This window comes from Mastomys coucha, unplaced genomic scaffold (genome assembly GCF_008632895.1).
Source record: "Mastomys coucha isolate ucsf_1 unplaced genomic scaffold, UCSF_Mcou_1 pScaffold13, whole genome shotgun sequence".
Lineage (NCBI taxonomy): Eukaryota > Metazoa > Chordata > Mammalia > Rodentia > Muridae > Mastomys > Mastomys coucha.
The window spans coordinates 45,650,447-45,671,055 of record NW_022196895.1 but is presented as its reverse complement, the minus strand read 5'-3'; the positions used below and the strand labels follow the sequence as shown (position 1 = coordinate 45,671,055).

Here is a 20,609-nt window from a genome sequence, read left to right as displayed (position 1 = left end):
CCACACAGACTTACCTACTGGCCAACCTAATGGAAGTGTTTTTCTAATTGAAATTCCTTTCCCCAGATGACCTTGGCTTATGTTAACAAAAAAAAAAACTAAATGTAGACTCTACTATGTCTCTAATAATTTTCCATTTCCCTCTTTCAAGGACTCTAATAATTTTCCTTTTTGATTATGATAAAAATTTAAAATTTGACATATAAGGAGTCTCATACAGTGCTTTAATAAACATAAGCATTCTAAATGTTCTAATCAGCATAAAATATTTCCTCATACATTCTTTATGCTAGAACCTTTAAAATCCTTCCTAGTGTTTTGAAACGCACCGTGCGTTATCATTAGCCACGCTCTCTAGGGTGTGATGGTTCTTCTGGCTCTCTCTGTTCCTCATCATTTTGATGCTTTGAGGGATACTGGTTAGTTACTATAGAATGCTGTTTATCTTGGGGTTGACTTACACTTTCTCATGGTTAGTATTAGGTTACAAGCTTTTTTTAAATTTAAAAAATATTTTTTTTAGGATACCAACTGCAGAGCAGTGTCCTTAGCACCCTCACCTTAGAGTTCCAGAATAGGGAGCTTAATCAAAAAAGTATGTGTTGTGTGTGTGTGTGTGTGTGTGTGTGTTCATGCTGACTGTTAGTGGAAGTCAGAGAACAACTTCCAGGAATCAGTTCTCTCCTACCTTGTGGGTTTTGGGGGTCAAACTCAAATTATCAGGGTTGGAGGCAAGTGCCTTTACCTGTTGAACCGTCTCACTGGCCCAGGGCTGCTTAAAGAAATGAAATGCATGTGGGCGTTTTGCTTGACTGTATTTCTGTGCTCCACGTGCCTGTCCCTGCCTGGCTCATGCCTGAGGAGAATAGAACTGGAGTTACAGATGTGAGCTGCGATGTGTGCTAACACAGCAAGTGAGCGGAGCTGCGATGTGTGCTGACACAGCAAAGGAGCGGACATGTTGTGTTACAGCCCAGAAGATTTCCGGTGGGACAACATAGGGACTGAAAGACAGCGATGGTGACCCTAACCCTGGTCTATGTTAATCTGTATGGTTGTCTTTGTTTTTCATAAGACCTAAAATATTTTTGAAAAAGTAGCTGAAATTTTTCAAAATAGAAAAAAATTAGCTAAAATAAGAATAGAAAGAAAATATTTTTAATTGTATTTTAAGCTAAGAGTTACTACAAAAGAGCAAAAATGTTTATGAATAAGTTTACTTTTCAAGTTTGTATCTAATGCCTTTGATTCTAATAATTTTGTAGTTTTTTTTGATATTTTCTTTATTTACATGTAAATTTCTCATTTTCCAGTTTCCCCTCAAAAAAACAAACAAACAAAAACAACAAGAACAAACCCCTCTTCCCTCCCCCCTCCCCATGTCTGCCACCCCATCTTCTCCCACTTATTGGCCCTGGCATTCCCCTACACTGAGGCACAGAACCTTCACAGGGCCGAGGGCCTCTCCTCCTATCGATGATCAAATTTGCAATCTTCTACTATACGATTTTGTAGTGTTTTAATAAATACATATAATAAAAATATAAGCTGAAATTTATAAAGAAAGCTAACTATAAGGCTGGAAACATGTTCATCAAGTAAGACAACCTGCTGCTCTTTCAGAGGACCTAGGTTCAGTTCCCAGCACCCACCCTGGGACTTACCTCTGGCTTTTCTCAAAATGGTGTTACTCATTTTAGAAAAGTGCCCTTGTTGGTTAGCTGCCACCACTGCCTACCCTGCGGTTGCCCTCCTCCTCCTCTTGCTTTTTCCTCTTCTTCCTCCTCCCTTTTTCTCAATCCTGGATTTCCTTAACAGTAGATAAAATACTGACACTTCTCTTAATGAAAACCTTTGTTGAGGCTTTTCAAGAAGTGCTTTTAGTTATTTTGTAACATAGTGACCAGCCAGAAATTAGTCTCAGTTATTTGGCTACACATTAGGGAATCCAGTAAGTAAGTACAAATTGAAGACAGGATACTTGTTTTGAATCATCAGAGGCATCAGATAGCAAAGCTGCTTCTAGTCAGCCAGCAGTGCTGAGGACTCCTGACTTCCTCCTGTTACTCTTTGTTGCTGTGAAAGGAGAGCTGAAACTACCTTAAAGGGAAGGTTGCAGTCTCATGGTCTTTTTTATGTTTCCTTCTGGTCTTTCTTATGATGAGGCAGAACATATGGCTAGGAGAGCAAAGTAGCTGGGTCATGGAAAGTAGGAGACAGAGGCCAACAGAAATGGGCTGAAGATAAAAGTCATTCAAAGCCGTCACAGTACCCTCCCTCCAGCCTCCTTCCTCTACATGGGTCCTAAATGCCAATAGTCCATTCAGCTGAGAATCGTGTTCGTCCATTGCTGAAGTCGGGACTCTCAGTATGCACTGACCTCTCTGAAGTCTGCCAGCCACCAGCTAAACCTTCAAACCTTAACATGATTCTCCTGGGTCATTACGTGGGACGTAAGTGACACTGGTTAAGTATGATCATAATGGGACCATCTTTCAGTGCCTTCTGTAACCTTTAACAGATGTGATCTGGCTAAACAAAGACAATTGGAATTTCTGTAAGGACAGTGGTCTGAAATAGTTATCATCTCTATGAGATTCTCTTGCTTTCCATAGTTAGTGTTTCTTAACTGTGCTCACCCTGTGAATACAAAGGAGGTAGATGCTTAATAGGAAAAACTGCCTATTGCTTATAATGGAACATGTGGAAACACCTCATACTGTCCCAGGACTCACATTTGCCAAATGACTGTCCACTGACTTAAAATAAAAGCAACATTTTTATTTGATGCGTATGTGTTTTGTTTGTGGTATTTTGTACGTGTGTTTTATGTGTATGTATTTTGCCTGCACATATGTGTTACATGTCTGTGCCTGGTGCCTGTGGAGGGTAGAGGAGGATACCAGGTCCCCAGGAACTGGAGTGAGACATTGTGAGCAACTGAGTTGGTTCTGGGAATTAAGCCTAGGTCCTCAGTACTTAAGGGCTGAGACATCTCTCCAGCCCATCTTCTTGTTCCCTGCCAAGTAGAGTTTAATTCTAAAAATTGAACCCAGGGCCTTAAGCATGCTTAGCAACTGTCCCACTACTCTCTATACCTACAGTTTTCTTTCTTATACATCTTATTTCTCTTGCAAATTTGCTAGAATGTTAGATATGCAGCCAATTCCTGATTTATGTCTAGAATTTTAGGTGGCGTCCTGGCAATTTGATACTGTTAAGGCAGTTTTCTGGGCTGGAGTCCCAGTGACTTCAGTCTGTGGTTGACATCATCATGAGCTTTGGCAGAGAAAATGCTGTTGTGTGTAAGGCACAATGCAAGTGAGAGGTGAACAGTTAGGAGACACCTGTCCCTGCAGCCACGGCTTGCAGCCACTGCAAACCACAACTTGGAAATGGAAGACAACAGAAATTTGTTCTCATACTTTGGGAGTCGAGACTTGGAACTTAAGTTGTCACTGCTGCTGGTTCCATGTGTTTCGGGAAATATTAAAGAATGGCATGTTCCTGTGCTACACCCAGCTACTCTCAGCTCGGGCAGTCTCGCCAGCCAGTTCTTATCTTGTGGAGACCATGAGTCAGAGCTCCAAAATCTCTCCACACAGCTTGCTAAGTTCCCACTGGCTGGTCGTTTCCACACCAGCCCCATGCTTCAAAACCCCCATGGCCTTTTGTGGTGCACATCAGGCAAACCCATGCTTTGCTGCCATACCTTTCTCTCTGGAACCCAGATGAGCTGCAGCCTGAACACAACACAAACTTAGTTCAGAAACAATAGTAACTCGATCACTGGGTGCAACAACTAGAATCCTAATCTTGTAAGCCTTATTAAATCTAAATCCTCGGGTGTTGAATCATGACTCCACTGTTGAAGCCTGGAGTCACTAGTAGCTACATCTTGTCCTCATGCTATCCCCTTCCAGAAAACTCTCCTCCTTCCTCTTTTCCCCTGTCCAACTCACCTACTTGCCCAGTGATTGTACGATTCTTTTTTTTTAAAGATTTATTTTTATTATTTTATGTGTATGAGTACACTGTAGCTGTACAGATGTGTGTGGCTGCTGGGAATTGAACTCAGGACCTCTGCTGGCCCCCCTAACTCCAGTGTAATTCACTGTAGCTGTCTTCAGACACACCAGAAGAGGGCATCAGATCTCATTACAGGTGGTTGTGAGCTACCATGTGGTTGCTTGGATTCGAACTCAGGACCTTTGGAAGAGCAGTCAATGTTCTTACCGGCTGAGCCATCTCGTCAGCCCCCGATTGTATGGTTCTTAATTACACTTGCAAAGGTCTGCTATTCAAATAAAGTCATATTCACAATGTTAGGGGTTTAGGACTTGGACATACCTTTTAAAATGACATTATTCAACTCGTACAATCTAATACTTCTTGTATCTCTGGATATTCTAGTAAGAATTTAAGATCACCAACATTTTTACCTTTTCTTAAGAGTAATATTTATACCAAGCAAGCTTGAGAGATGAGATCTTTGTCCCAGCAAAGGTTTGTATACTTTGTATAAAATCAGTGGTTTTCCAAGCTCATTGCTTCTTATCTGTGATATAAACCATTGATCACCCACTTTATTCTTGTGAGACTCAAGGAAGAGAGGGGCTGCTGTGAACATTTGGGATGATCAGAGCACCAGAAATAAAACAGCAAGATGCTTGGCCTCTGACTTAGAGCTCTCCCCTCTTCTTTAGACTAACTTGCTGATCTCCAGTGGGGTAGAAACTCAGATGTGGCTAGGAGGCTTCTGTCTTGTCAGATTCTTGGGTGCTGGAATCCCTTGGGTAGAACATTCCTGGGATTTGATCCAGAGCATGGGACCTAGAGTAGGAAAGGACTTAACCCCTTGTCTAACTCAACTGTTACTATCAGAGGACCAGAAGAATAGCACTTGAGCCCAGAATACAAGAGGGTAAGAATGGCCAAGCTTCTCTCTAGGAGCAGCTAAACTGCCAGGGAATATACAGAAGACAGAGAAGGTCTCTCAGTATGGGACACAGTGCCACTTAGTGCCTCGTTTTCCTAGAAACTGTCTTAGAATTCAAGTAGATATGAATCACTAGTGTTTTTTCTTGAGAAAGAACAGGTAGCATGACTGAGTTCAAATTATACAGTTCATTGCTCAAGCCTTCTGTGAAGTAGATTTAGACCTCAGCTTGCTCTTCAGTTGTATCTCTAAGTAAACCCAGATGTGCTCTGCAAGTGTTGGTCACGTGGCGCCAGGCACTGGCAGGATGAAGATGAAGGGAACTTGGCTGTTATCATCAGGAGTCTCCAGGGCAGAAACGCATAGGCAGTAGTTATGACCGATGAGACTGAGGAGCAAGCAGGGTGGAGGGACTTACTACTTGGAGCTTCATTAAGAAATGAGCTGCATAAGCTACTCCTCACCTGTTTCTTCTAGAGCAGGACAGTGATACTAGCACTTTGATGGGAAAACTTGTACATTGCATCTGTAACATAAAAAGTATGTGACCTATGTTAAATTCTCCCTCTTCTCTTCCTCCTCTCTTCTTTAACTCCCTATCCTCTTCTCTTTTCTTCTATGACCTATAATTAATGAACTAATACCTTTTGCTGGTATCTAACTTCTTTATTGCTAGGGTATTTTTCCCTTAAACCAGAGGCTAAGGGACATTATGAATTTGTGTTATTTTGTAGATCACATCAGGTCAGTTACCCCTCCTTGCAGGTATCACACCGGGGCTTTCAGTAGGTCTTCATTTTAGGCAAATGTTGGTCAAACTACTTGAAACAAACAAACGAATGAATGAACAGACAGACTGAAACTGCCCGCAGTTTCACGAATGGGGGTTTCTCCTCAGCCAGGAGGGAATAAGGGACCTGAAATAAAGGGTTTGAAATGCAAAGAGAAAACACGAAGCCAAGTTTGGCTCCATTTTACTGAAAATAAACCAGGGTTTTTATAGTCACAGGAGAAACTGAAAACAAGTCTCTAGATTACACTACAAAGAAAGTTCAGGTGTCAAAGTCCCCAGGTTCAGAAGATCTTCAGGCTGGCTGTAGTACTCAGGCGGTGGGCGGGCTTAGGCGGGCTTAGGCGGGCTTAGGCGGCTTCTTCAAAGACAGTCAACAGAGAGCATCTGTCTTAGCTCCCAGGTGTTAGCCCCCAAGCAGAGGCTGCCAGAAAAATGATGGATGACTGAAGTGAAGAGGGAAGGTAACAACAGACAAACACACTTTTTGAGTATGGCTTCAAATCCATGGGTTATTCATAGTATTGGGTTCTTAGGCAATAAGCTAACGTTAAACTAAACCTTAATGTACTCTATATTTCAAGAAAAAATTCTCAAGTCTCTTTATATATTTTTTTGAGAAAATAAACATGTAAAGTTAGGAGAATATAAAAACACATATTTTAAAATATAGACAGTTTTTAAGAAAAGAGACAATGAAAGAATAAACAAAATTAAGTTTTTCTAGTAACATAGTCCTCGCACTCTATACTGTTGTTTGGGAAATAGCTTTAGTTTAACCTTTGACTCCTTGCCTGTGACGATGGATGTTTCTCCCTTTCATTAGCCTGTGGCAGGGACCATGAGCGTCTGCTCTATGTGTACATAGAGGGGGGCTTGCTTCATGTCACGTAGGGTCTGGAGATGTGGCCCAGGGCCACTTCTTTAGCATGCACAGGGCCTGGATTTGATTCTCAGTACTAGAAGAAAATAAAGAACAGGTTTTGTTGTTGTTTTTTTCTGGGGATGGGCTTGTGGATTTGTTTTATATTTATTCACTCATTTATTTTAATATCACTCATTTTGATATTTATTTTAATATCTGATAAATAAAATTTCAAACAAATTATGGAAATATAGAAGAAATGTGGAGGGGACTCTGATTAATTTGCTACTAAGATAGCTTTTTCTATCTTTTTTGTTTTTCCTGTGTTAGGCATCAAAACCAGGGTATTGTAGATGCAGGCTAGATGAGAGCTCTCTCTCATTCACGTACATTCTCTAGGTTGTTCCATCCATCCATCCATCCATCCATCATCATAATCTACTATCTATATATCTATCAGTCTGTTTATCTTAAAAAAAAAAACAAAGTAAATCAAAGTTACCTGAGTGTGGATAATAATAAGGTTCTCAGTGCATAGGTTCATGTTTGAATAGTTGACTCCTGATTGATAGAAGAGTTTGGAAGGATTGGGAGGTATGACTTTATTAGAGTAGGTGTATCACTGAGGGCAGGCTCTTTCTCTCTGCCTCATGGTTTTGTTTCAGTATGTGAGCTCTCAGCTGCTGTTCAGCGTCATGCCTGCTGCAGGCTCCCTGCTATGAAGGTCATGGACTCTAACACCCTGAAACCATAAGCCCCAAATTAAATGCTTTCTTTAATGAATTACCTTGGTCAGGGTGTTACTTAACAGCAATAAAGAGTAACTCTTCCTTTCTCTCTTTCTCTCTTTCCTTTTCTTTCTCTCTCTTTCGTCCTTTCTTTCTTTCTTTCCTTCTTTGGTTTTTTGAGACAGGGTTTCTCTGTGTAGCCCTGGCTGTCCTGGAACTCACTCTGCAGACCAGGCTGGCCTTGAACTCAGAAATCCGCCTGCCTCTGCCTCCCAGGTGCTGGGATTAAAGGCGTGCGCCACCACCGCCCGGCGAAGAGTAACTTTTAAAAGTTAAGGATCTGACAGAATAAACTTACCTCCATTACTGTGCTGGAAGTTTTATTTGTTTGTTTTTTTATCACATTCTATAGATGATTAAAAAATTAGTGTGTATTTCTAATAGATATATATATATACATTTTACTTAATAATACTAGATATATCTCATAAACATATATTAAATTGATTAAAGGGAAGAGACAACGAGGGGATAATCTGTTGAAAATGTCTTTCAATAATGATAGTAAAATGTGTTATTTATTATATTTCAGTTAGTTGAGGCCCACCATAAACAGGAGTAAGGTGTGAGTTCAATGTACAATTAATTTCTCAACTGCTGTAGGCATGCCTTCTAGGGCAGGTGTTTGAAACTGTCAAGATACTTACTGTCCTTGAAGAGTTTCTATATCTCTTACAGCAGGGTTTTTTTTTTGGTTGTGAAATACGTTTTTAATTGGACGAATATTTTTACATGTCTGCCCCAATCCTCCCTCCAACTCCTCTTAGGTACCTTTCCTTCCACCCCTCCCATTGCATGTCCAGGACAGCCTCTTGGTCTTTGGTTATTATTGTTACATATGTATGTATGTATATGCACACACATATTTTGTTGTTTTGTGTGTTTATAGTTTTAGAGCTGAACACTGTGTCGTTCTATCAATAAGGGGACTCATCCTTGAGAAAAGCTGATTTTTCCTTCTCTTAGAAGTCATTAATTGCCTATGATTCTTTGTCTATGGGAGCGACTCTGTGAAAAATCTCCCCTTCCATATTAGTATGGTCATTGATGCTGCCATTGTTACGGTTTTGTTTATGTAGCCATTTCTAGTGGAGACTATTGTCTGCTACTGTATTCTGGCTCTTAAAGTCTTCCTGCACATTTCTCCCCAATGTTTTCTGAGTGAAGTTGTTAGGAGCTATGATATAGATGTATCTTTGGGGCTGGGCTTCCCATTGTGTGTTATGTCTATGTTGTGTCCAGTTGTAGTTTTCTGTGATCTGCGTCTGCTGTAAAGAGAGGCTCCTGTGATAAGGAGCTTGCACTTCTCTGTGGGTGTAAGGGTAAGATTTACAGTGTAGTAGGGAATTACGCTGGTTTAGCAAATGGCAGTAGTAGATTCTTATGTAATATGTTCATGACCTCACTAGCCCCAAGAAGCTGGTTAGGTTTCTAGTACCAGGCTTAAATTTTCCCCTGTTGAGTGAGCTTTAAGTCCAGTTAGACAGCTTACAATAGTAATTTTTCTTTTTTATGTTTTTTCTTAACTTCTATAGTCAGTTTTAAAAGAATCCAGTAAGAAAAACAGCTGGGGAGTAAATGAGAATATTATAGTTACTTAAATTGAAATAGTCAGAAATGGGAGAGGTTACCAATAAATGTAATGAAACTTTATAATATGTTAAATGTTTGTACAGGTGCTTGTCTTTTTATTGGTCAAGTTACGTATATAGTTTAGAAAATCTAATAAGTAGCATTCATTTTCTAGGTCATTTTAATTCGTTAAAAGCTATAGTAAGAACAGTGTGGGGGGGGTGTACATGTTGCTCTTCCAGGGGACTTGATTTGCTTTCTGTACCCTCAGTACCTGTCACGGTGCTCACATTGCCTAGAGCTCCAGTTTTAAGGGATCTGAATCCTTTTCTGGCCTTGTAGGCACCTGCATGCAGGTCACACACAGACATGCAAGCATCGGCACACACACAAATAAAAGTGGAAGAATGTTAAAAAAAGGAGCAACCAGAATACAGCAGAGGGCACTGTGGGATTTAGTTTTCTAAAATATGTTGTAAAGTGAGAAAGTGGTTGCCAATTTTGTGTGAGCTGTGTTGTGGACTTCAATTAATGCTGTAAAGAGCTGTGGAGTTATTAACTTTCTTCCTCTTTTGAGAGTATTAAGAAAAATTGTTGTTCTGGAAAATTTGAGTTATACTGTTAATTTTTGGGGAGTGAGTTTGTGTTTGTGTTTCTTTAGTTAATGAGTAAAAATCCTTTAAAATATTAATTATTGTAAATCTATTCATAAATCTTTAAATTTTACTTTAACTTATGTGAGATTATCTTGACTAAAATCAGTATTGTAATAGGAAAAAGCTTTCAGTGAATATTGTGTAAGGGACTTAATTAGGTTTTGAAAGATATGTTTGTAGGTCCTAGCTTCTCAGATCTCTGTCAGACATAACTGCATTAGCCCCTAAGCTGTCAGAGGGGGTGCTGGGAATGGCAGGTTACCCAGATACTGCCACGTTCATGGTGGAGGCAGGCAGTCTGTGTCTGCCAGCATCCTACACAGCCATTCCTGCATCTCGACTGAGAAACAAAGAAAAGCCTATCTCGTTCAGATCCCTTAGGGAAATTTCTGTAGGTTCCATTCATATTTTAAGAATATAATTAAAATGTATTGGGCTATATAGATTTTTAAAGAAGATTAACCCTAATGAATGGAAAAACAATAATGTGTTTGCAATGATTATAAATATAATGAATGGAAAAATTCAGCTCTTTGGTCATTCCATTATAGTTAATGTGCCATATATATTAAAATAAGAATTGATTGAATTTATTATTTAATATTCTTTATACAGGTATGAATTTTTCAGGCTTAAGTTTAGATATTTAGGGTTTTTTATTCTTTTTTTCAAAGAGTTTAGAATGAAGATGGCAATTACTCTGCAATTACTATTTATTAAGAGATAGTTTAATAGCTGAATAGTTAAGTCATCATAGCATATGTGCTGTAGGAAAAGTATTTAAAATAGGAAAAGTATTTAAGGTAACAGACAAATTCTCAATATAAAGTAACTCACTAAATACAGAGTTGGCCAATGAAATGATAAGATGTTTTAAAGAACTGTAGTTTTGAGGCTGGAGAGATAGCTCAATTATTAAATTGTTTGTCTTGTGTACCTGAGAATCTTAAGTTTGGTTCCTAGAGCCCCTATAACAAGTTAGCTGGAGCTGGGAGTGATGGTGCAGAGCTTTAATTCCAGCACCTTTGAGGCAGAGGCAGGTGGATCTCTATGAGTTTGAGTGAAGGTTGGTCTGGGACAGCCAGGACTATAGAGAGAGACCCTGTGCCAAAACAAACAAATGAGGAAAAACAAAAAAAGAAAAGGAAAGAAAGAAGAGCCAGTGTGTTGGCACAGGCCCTGAGGCTTTCTGTCCAGGCAGCCTACTTGGCAAGGTCCAAATCAGTGAACCACCCATGACTCAAAAACCAGTGTGGAGACCTCCTGAGAACTGATGCCTCAAATCAGTGAACCACGCATGACTCAAAAACCAGTGTGGAGACCTCCTGAGGACTGATGCCTCAAATCAGTGAACCACCCATGACTCAAAAGGCAGTATGGAGACTTCCTGAGGACTAATGCCTTAAATTGCCAACTTGTCTTCACATGCACACGGATACACTTGCACATGCACCTGCACACGTGTGCTCACACTAAAGAACTATAGTTTAAGATTACATTTAGTAATTAGAATTAGATTGCTGTAGACTGAAGTTAAATACATAGGAATTGATGTTTTATGAGGTTATCAAAATACGAGAGGAAGCAATTAATTTTAGCTTACATCACACAGAGTTTACTCAAAGTGCTTAGCTGTTTTCTTCAGTATCAGGTTTGCCTCTTTCATCCTACTACTTATTAAGTTGGTCACAGAATATCAAACAGAGAACAGAAATGCTGGGTTTCTAGTAGAAACGAATTGTTTAAGTACTGTAGAGAACATGAAGGATGTATGAAATTTGATGTCTAAGAAAAATGAAGGGATGGGATAGGGTAGGAGAAAAAGCATCCATTGTGAAGATAATGGAGGATGTAGAGGTATTCTTTCATACACTGAGCATTGTTTGAGATCCTGCTATGGCCGTGCTAGGAATGTAGCAACAAAAGGAGGAGGCCAGACTTTGTTGTCCTGTAGCTGACACTGTAGCAACACTTCCCCTCATCCCTCCCCGTATTCTGTTAATATGATCTCCAATGGTGGTTAAATATATGAAGGGAAATCAGGATAAAGTGCTAGAAAGTGATAGTAGAAGGAATGGATTATTTTAGAAAGGTGTATTGGAGCAGATAAGATGAAGAACGAAGTCCTGCAGATAGGTGGAGTTAGTGAGACATCCTGGAAAATATCTATAGGGTGCTCTTCCAGCTGCCCCTCTTCCAACCACCTCACCCTTGTAGACCAGGCTGGCCTTGAACTCTGAGATCTATCTGTTTGCTTCTGCCTCCCAAGTGTTGGGATTAAAGGCCTGTGCTTCCACCACCCGGCTGTAGGGCACTCTTTGATACCAGATAAGGTATCAAGAGCATACAGGATAAGAGCGGCAGCTTGCATCAGAGCAGGCCTAGGTGCTTCTTTTCCGCCACAATCTTTGTGGCAGTCTAGCTTAGCAGTGTGGCTCAGGTACAAAGTGATGTATTGCACACAGCACAGCTATACATGGCAGCTTCATACCTACAGGAACTAACATTTCACAACTCTAGCAAGTTTCTAGGGCTCCAAGTTAAGGAAACCCAAAGTATGGTGTCCTGATCAGGTCTTTATGGTTTTCCAGGCAATATACATTCTATCAGTTGTGGATTGTTTTAATCATATGCAAGGTTGCCTAGTGATAAGAGTTGTCAGGGCAACTAAACTGGTTGGTTAGGAAAGGTCATATCTTCATGAGGAGAAAATGGTTTTATTGGCTTGTTCGCTTACTGTTCTGTTGTTTGTTCTCTGGTAACTGCTTTTTTAAAAATTCAAAAGGCTTTGACAGTCTTCAGATGCAGGAATGGATAAGTAGGCAGTATTTAGATAGGAATGAATTTAATTCATTCAGTGGGAAAGAAAATCCTGCAGGTGTGGATGGCTCTAGGGAAGTGCATCTGAGACTGTCGGGTTACCCATCCTCACCTGCAGCATCAGTATCACCCACCAACTTGTCAGAAACACAGATTCCCAGGGCTAGTCGGTCAGAAGCTCTGTGAGCTGCTGATTATGCTCAGCAGTTTAGCTTAATGAGCCTCTGAGGTGACAGGGATGCAAGCTAATGTTTGTGAAACACCAAAAGGAAGTAGAGAGAATATTTAAAGGCCACCCCATACTTCCTCCAGCAAGACACACCTCCTAATCCTTCCAAACAGCCATCAGCTGGGGCCAAGTATTCCAATGTCCATGACTGATGGGAGGGAGGGAACATCTTATTTCACACCACCATATTTCACTTGCTGGCCCCCATAGTCTTGTAGCCACACTACAGCTGCAATTATTTAAAGTCCAGAAGTACAAATAAGAATTTAAGGAGGTGTATGATATGATTAATGACAGTGAATTCAGCCCTGTGAGGGAGAAATAGTTGCAAACAAGACGAGGAGTATTCCAGAGCTTAAACATGTGGTTCTGAAGGTTAGGCACCGTCCTTAAAATAATGTAGTAAAGCAGTGTACAGACTGATGGGTTGACTTGGCCAGGACTCTAACCAGTTCCAGAGAACCAATTTTATTAATAGACTGCTAGAGCACACCTGGTAGATGTTCTCAATGGTTGTTAGATAGGAAGATGACCTGGTGTTTGTACTTAGTTGTATTTGATATCCACATTTTCAAAGCTAAGTTTTAAAAAGGCTCCAGTATCTTGGATCGATTTATTTTTTATAAAACTAGTCTCATGTAACATTTCATCAAGTTCACTGAGGAAGTATTTATAAAGGGCAGTTTGAGTAAGTTGATTTTGCATTGCTAACAGGACATTTTAATGATACCAATGTTTTTAAAGTTCTAAAAATGTCTGTAATAATTGAAATGACACCAAATAGCAAATGCTGTACAACACAGCTGATGAATAATAATTATAAAAATTATATTTTTTATAGTGTAATTGGTGGTTCATGTACTAAATGTTTGAAATGAATGTTCACTACTGTGCCAACACAGGGTGCTGTAATATTAGAACTTTGATCTATAAACAATTAAAGCTACTGTTTTTATAACCATAGCTGTTTTTGGCCAACATTTGCATATGTTTACTAGAAGTTTCCAAATTGAACTATACCTTACCTGTTGAGGCATGGTTAGGGTGTAACTTTAAACTGCCTCATATTATGCTAGAGAAACAGAATTTTTTATTTGATTTTCTTATTGATTATCTTATTTTACGCTTTTGATAAAATTCATGTGAAACAATAGAATTTTAAGCTTTTTGGACTTTTTTTTACCCTGTTGCTTCTTTTACAAAAAGGGTTCTTTCTTATAGCAGACCTTGGTCTACACTTAGTATACTCAGATTCGTTAGGTCTGTCTACACTCTCTGCACTTTATCTAGTGAGCACAAAATCTGTTTATCTAGTTCCCTGAAAATCTGTTTATAGTCATGACAGGGCATTCACTGTGCTGCAGGACAGTTTGTTATACTAGATCATCTCAAAGGGATCTAGAAAATGGGTGCATTGGATTATTAGTCTACTTAAGGTTTATTGAAGGGGAAAAAGCTGGTATCATTTTTTTAATAAAGATTTATGTATCTTATTACTTTATGTATATGACTGTTTTGCCTGCATGTGTGTCTGTGTACTTGTATGTTTGGTAGAGTGCATCAGATCCCATAGTACTGTATTGATGGGTGGTTGTGAGCTACCATGTGGGTGCTAGGAATTGAACTTGGGTCTTCTTCAAGAGAAACAAATGCTATAAAGCACTGAGCCAATTCTCTGGCACAGGATCACATGTTTTTATCCTTGTGCGAGATACCATCTAGAACCATCTTAAACCCTTTCCCATTGTTGGGTTCGGAGAGATAGTTTAGTGCTTAAGAACACCTACTGCTCTTGCATAGGACGCAGGCTCAGTTCCTAGCACCCATATGATAGCTCATAACTTTCTGTAACTTCAGCTCCAGAGAATCCAGTAGCCCTTTCTGGTCAGGGGCGCTGCACACACATAATGTATATACATGCATATAGTCAAAAATACATAGCATGTAAATATACAAATCAAACATTTAGTAAAGTTAATCAGAAGAACTTTATTTTAAAGCAGTTCTTTGGAATAGATACAGATTTATCATAGAAGATAGACATATTTGTTTTTACATAAAGAATTAAATTTTAGTGAAATATTTGATCCTGCAGAACACTTCAAAGTCTTCAGTATTTTTCAGATTGATACTTTTAAATTTGTAATTGTCAGGGTGAAATATACATGGATATATAGTACAAAATGGCAAAAGCGTGTTTGGGGCTTCACAGGCATTTTCTTTCCCTTGGTGATGCCAGATTAGACCAGATTAAAAGTAGATAAAGGCAGGTTTATTAGGAGACAGCTCCCTGGTGGGTTCACGGATCTCACAGGTGCAGGCCAGTGGAGTCTCACATCTGGGGTAAAGCAAGGAGATTTTATAGAGTTTAGGTGAGTAAGGAGGACGTGCCAACCAGGAGCTGGGCTTGTGTCCATACATGGCCCATACTGAGCCCCTGGGCAGGCACTCTCAGGTGGGTTGCTGGAAATGGGGAGACAAGAAGTGTCCCCCTTTCCCCCCTCCCCCCCCACCGTTAGCCTGGAGTTTTCTCTATGCGGGTGGGGTTGAGGGAAGAGAGAAGACCAGGTTTCACAGTGCAGGGGATTGAGCAGGGGTTCCAGCCTAGCTATTTCAGAAATTGTTGAAAAATCTGTTCTAATCTCCAGTAACATTTTTTTTTTTTTTTTAAATTTGAGATGGTGTCTTTTATTCTAGGCTAGTCTCCAACTTCAACTTTCTGTGTAGTTGGGGTTGAACTTCAACTCCTGATTTTCCTACTTTCACTTTTCTCCTTGCTAGAATTAAAGGCTGTGCCACATGCTTTGTTCTGAAATTTCATTTAGTGATCTTTATATTTCATTTAGTGATCTTTATATAACACAAGTGAGCAGATCAGACAGCACTTTTAATAAAAATCAAACATTATGACACAGTATTAATTTAGTAACTAAGTTCTGAGGGATGGTAATAAGAAAATACTGTCTTTGTTTTCAGTAATTAAATCATTAATTTCTGTAAGAACAGCAAACTTTGTACGTACAGTAAAAGTGCTGCAATTCCTAACATAAAATAGTCTGAGATTGACAGAGTGTTTTAAGGAGCTGTTTGTTGGTGTTGCATTGTGGAATAGCAAGTGCGTGCAAAGTATGCACATTGTGTGATCAGAGCCAAGGCTGCAGGGAAAACATTAAGTGCAATTCAGGCAAGTGCTGCCAGACACATCTCAGATCTGTTACATATTTGATTTTGGTTAATTTTTGGTCATTGTACCATCAGAGAACTTTGTTGTTTCCAGATTTTTCTGTGACTCAGTTATTGAGGTATTTTACTTAATATTGGTTTGTGACCCATAGTTTGAGAAGCTGGGATCCAGATAATATTTTTAATAGGTGTCCTGGCTGGTTTTGGGTTAACTTGACACAAGTTAGAGACATTTAGAGAGGAAGGAACCTCAGTTGAGGAAATGCCTCCATGACATTCAACAGTAAGGCATTTTTTCAATTAGTGATTAATGGGGGGAGGGCTCAGCTCATTGTGGATGGGGTCACCCCTGGGCATTTTGGTCTTGGGTTCTATACGAAAGCAGTCTGAGCAAGCTTGCTCAGCAAACCAGGGAAAGCACCCTTCCATGGCCTCTGCATCAGATCCTGTCTCCAGGATCCTGCCCTGTTTGGCTTCCTGTGGTGATGAACAACAATGTGGAAGTCTGTATAAACCCTTTTCCCCCCCAAGTTGCTTTTTGATCATGGTGTTTGGTTGCAGCAATAGAAACCTTAGCTCAGTAGGAGTTGAAGGAGCTGGTTGCTATAGCAGCTATATCAACCAGTTTACCCATACTCTGTAGTTTAGTATAAGCATTTCTTACCTTGGGCTACATTATACTTAAGTAGAGGTAAGATTTGACAGTGGTCAGTCCTGAAGTCTAGTGATGGGAAGTCACTTGTTTACTGCTGCCAACCCACATGCCATTATGGCTGTAAGCACACTTCAAGTGTTTATTGGTCATTTGTATCTCTCCTTTGAAAATTTTTTATTCACCTCATCCTTTCCTTTTGCTTATTCGATGATGCATTTTTTAACTTGAAGTTATTTATCGATTATAGTTAGTAATCCCCAGTCACATGTTTAGTTGTCAAAGATTTGTTCTGTAGTCTCACTCTTCACACTGCCTACTTCCTTTGCTGTGGAGAAGCTATTAATTTTGTGTAATCCCAGTTGTCAGTTCTTTGTAAAAGTAACTTTTGTTTGCCTGATGTCTCAGGAGCTTACTGCTGAACAAGCTCACTCTTTCTAGTTCTTTCTGAATGCTGGGTGGCTGGGTCAACTCAGCTTTTCTGGCTTAAATCTTCTCCAAGATGACTGACTGAATCTGGCTTCTCTCAGCTTCTCACTGAGTTTCTCTGCTTGTTCTCAAACTAACTGGCCATTTGTTCTAATCTCCTGGCTCCTCCTTGTTCTTCTGCTCCAACTGCCTCTGCTGACCTGGACTGAACAGCATGAACTCAAGAACGAACTCCGCACTGTTCCGCACTGCACCGCTCCGCACCGCACTGCTCCGCACTGCACTGCACCTCACTGCACTGCACTCACTGCACTGCACTCACTGCACTCACTGCACTGCCTCCCAACTCATTCACCTCCCATCTGACAACTCCTTCACTCTCCCTATACTGCTCTTTAGTAGCTTTTATTTTGAGTTGGATATATTCTGTTTCTGACTTATTCTGTCAAATCTTTCTCTGATTTGTCATTTTGTTTGCCTGTCAATTAGATGTCATTATTTGGGATTAAAGGTGTGCAGTAAGGGAGTGCCTGTATTCCAGCTGGATCACACAGACCTTGGTCTTTGGATGTGATCAGAGTAGCCATATTGCTGGATTAAAGTTCCTTTACAGTTCTTGGGTCATTTCCTGTGCTATTTGAGTTTATTACAGAGGCCTCTTACATATGCTTATATTTTTCTGTAGCACTTTCATTCTTGGGTTTAATGAGGGTCTTTGTTATATTTTGAACTTGGGGACAAAGCAACAGGTTTAGTTTCACTATTTAAAATCATGGTGTCTTGTTTTAGCAGGATTATTTGTGAAGAGGCTGTTTTTTTCCACTTATGTTTCTGACTCCTTTGTAGACAATTAAGTGGCTATTGACCTGTATGTAGGCTTATCTATGGGTTCTCAATTCTGTTCTGTAGGTCAGTGTCTGGTTTTGTGCTGCTACTGAAAGACCCCTGGGGGAGACCCCCACTCAAATCTCGGGAGGGGGTACACCCAAGGAATCACGAGAAACCACATCTTGATGTAATTACAAGAGGTATATCTTAATTTCAGGACGCCCTGGTTCAGCACCACAGTTATCTCACGCAGGAGATAATGGAGCCGACCACGAGGCTTGAAAGTTAGGGGTTTTTATAGGAAAAGGGTCTGAGGAACAAAGGGATCAGTGTGGTCATACATGATTGGCTAGTTCAAATATTAACTATTACGTGCAGAACAGAGTGGAAAATTCCTAAGGTTGGTGTTAATCTGAGTCAACAGAGCATCTGACCTTAAACCATATCTGAGAGGACCAGATGGTCCATTACTTAGTGTCTGCCAGGCACGTCTTTGCAGGCCTAGGCCTTGGACATGTCCTCATTTGCCTAGACATGTTTCCCTCTATGTTTATAGTTTTATGTCTTCTTGACCTGCCAGCTCTTATGATATCTAACAACTTGTTTGCTCTTTCCCAGGCCTATGTGGCCAGTTTGTGATGGATTCTTAGGCCCATAACTTTTCTTCCTAGTCAGCACAGGTTTAAAGCTTTAATTTCTCCTTACACTACAAGGCACATTGTGTTACTGTCTGTAGCTTTGCAATATGGTTTGAGGCCTGGAACTTTGATATCATCAGTATTGTCTTTTCTGTTTAAGACTTCTGTGGTTGGGATTGAAAAGATAGCTCAGCAGTTAAAAGCACTTGTTATTGTGGCAGACGCAGGTTCAATTCCCAGAACCCACATGGGGACTGAAAACTGTAACTCTGGTTCCAGAGGCCAACACTCTCTTGTGGCCTCTGCAGGTACAGTGTGGTACACATAGATACAAATGAAATATTTATATATGTTGTTTGGTTTCAGACTCTGGGACGAGGGGCTGAGGGGCATAATTTACATACTAAAGCAGACCTGGCCTCCATTTTCTCCCAGCATCCCTCAGTCCCTACCTGGCATACCCTGTTCCCAACCATGAACTCTCCAACCCAGGGGCTGGACTGTCCTTCTGCAGAGGCTCCTCCTATATAATCCAGACATTTTGGTCTGCCACATCTCTCTCTCTTCTCTTCACCCTGTCCTCTCTGCACTACAGTCCTTTCTTTCTTTCTCTTCCCTCACCACCATTCCCCATGGCAATTCCCCTGGCCTCAATCTTTGGGGCCAGTGAACTCGCCTAAGAGCAGCTTCCCAATAAATCTGCTTTTAATATATTCTGATCTGGCTTGAATTGGCTCATTTTGCCAGCAGAGATATAACTTATCACACATAAAATACATAAATCTAAAAGTCTATTGTGGCTATTTGAATTGGTTTGTGAATCTTAGGATTTTTTTTGTTTGTTTGTTTCTTCTACTCAAAGAATGAAATTGTGACTCCAGTGTTAAATGTGGATATACTTACAATTGCTCTGTTTACTTAATTACTTCCTTTATTAATATGCAGTGGCCTTAACTCTTCTGGCTAATTTAGGTTTGGATCTTCTGTACCAGATATCAGCCATATTTTTGGCTTCTGTTCTCTTGATACTGTTTTTGATCCGTTGCCTCTCAGTCTGTGGGTGTTTTTTTCCAATGGGATATGTGCTTTGGAGACAACAGACAGTGAGATCTAGGTTTTGAATCCAGGCATCCAGTCAGTGTCCCTTCACTGGTGAGTGGAATCTATTTACATGTGAGGGTGTTACTGAGAGATGTTTACTGTCTACTAAACCCTGTAATTTGTTGGTTCTTCCTTTGCTTGGCTGGGTTATTGTTTTTCATTTTCTCAGTTACTAAAATGAGAGGTTTCCTAGCTTATTGTTATAGACAAGTGGACTTCCTTTTTTGTTGTTGGTGTTGTTTATCCTTCCTCTCCTGAAATTTATTTCTCATGCTCTTAGGACCTGAGACTATTTTTTTTTCTTTCTGTCTCTGGGTTAATTTTTTTTTTTTTTTTTTTTTTTTTTTTGGCCTGAGTTCTGTTCTCGATGTGAAAAGAAAAAAGTATTGCTTCATGAATGAAAAGGCCCTGGTGAGCTAGTGACTGCTTTTCCATTAAAGATAACTAATATTTATTGAAGTTCTTTAATATTAACCAATTAAGTTGGTCCTGTGGTGGATCAAATCTATGGCTTTGTAAGTGCTAAACAAGTGCTATACCACTGAATTGTGGTGTACTGCCAAGCCCAGAATCTCTATGGGTGGAGAAGAATTTACTTCAATCTCTTTAATTTTCATGTCTAAAATATCTTATTAGACTCATTAATGATGTTTCATTTTGAACTTATGTAGCTTTATAAGCCTCTTTAGTTACAAAACATGCCATGATGTTGACTGGCGTATTAGGATGGTGTTATATCACATTTTAAAAGTTCACTGGCTCTTTTTTTCTCTTTTTTCTCTTAGCCGGCCCCAGAAAGTGTGCTTATGTCCATATCTCCCAGTGCGTCCACTCCAGATCTCTACCCGTTTGTACATAATTCAGCATCCTGCAGAGGTGAGTTCATGTCCTCAGGTGAAATAGGAGTTCTCAGAGGAAACACACATGGAAGCATGCTCCTTCCTCACTGCTCCATAGTGTTCCAGAAAAACCGTTATTGGTGATAAGTATATTTTATATTTTGAAAGCTTTATCTATTAGATGATAGTAGATGCTTGAAACAATGTTTCATATGATTCTATTATAGGGTAAAGATTTAGAACTCCCCCAGATTTGCATGATGCAAATATTCTTTTTTTT

The 20,609-nt window shown here is 39.9% G+C and overlaps 1 protein-coding gene across 2 annotated transcripts in view; it reads left to right on the top strand.

Moving 5' to 3' along the window:
- Nucleotides 1–20,609, top strand: part of Dtwd2 (DTW domain containing 2) — a 69,774-nt gene that overhangs the window by 6,748 nt on the left and 42,417 nt on the right. For both annotated transcript variants that reach the window (XM_031365652.1, XM_031365653.1), the window contains exon 2: nt 20,276–20,366. In XM_031365652.1, coding sequence (XP_031221512.1) covers nt 20,276–20,366 — 91 coding nt within the window. The remainder of the gene's footprint in view (nt 1–20,275; nt 20,367–20,609) is intronic.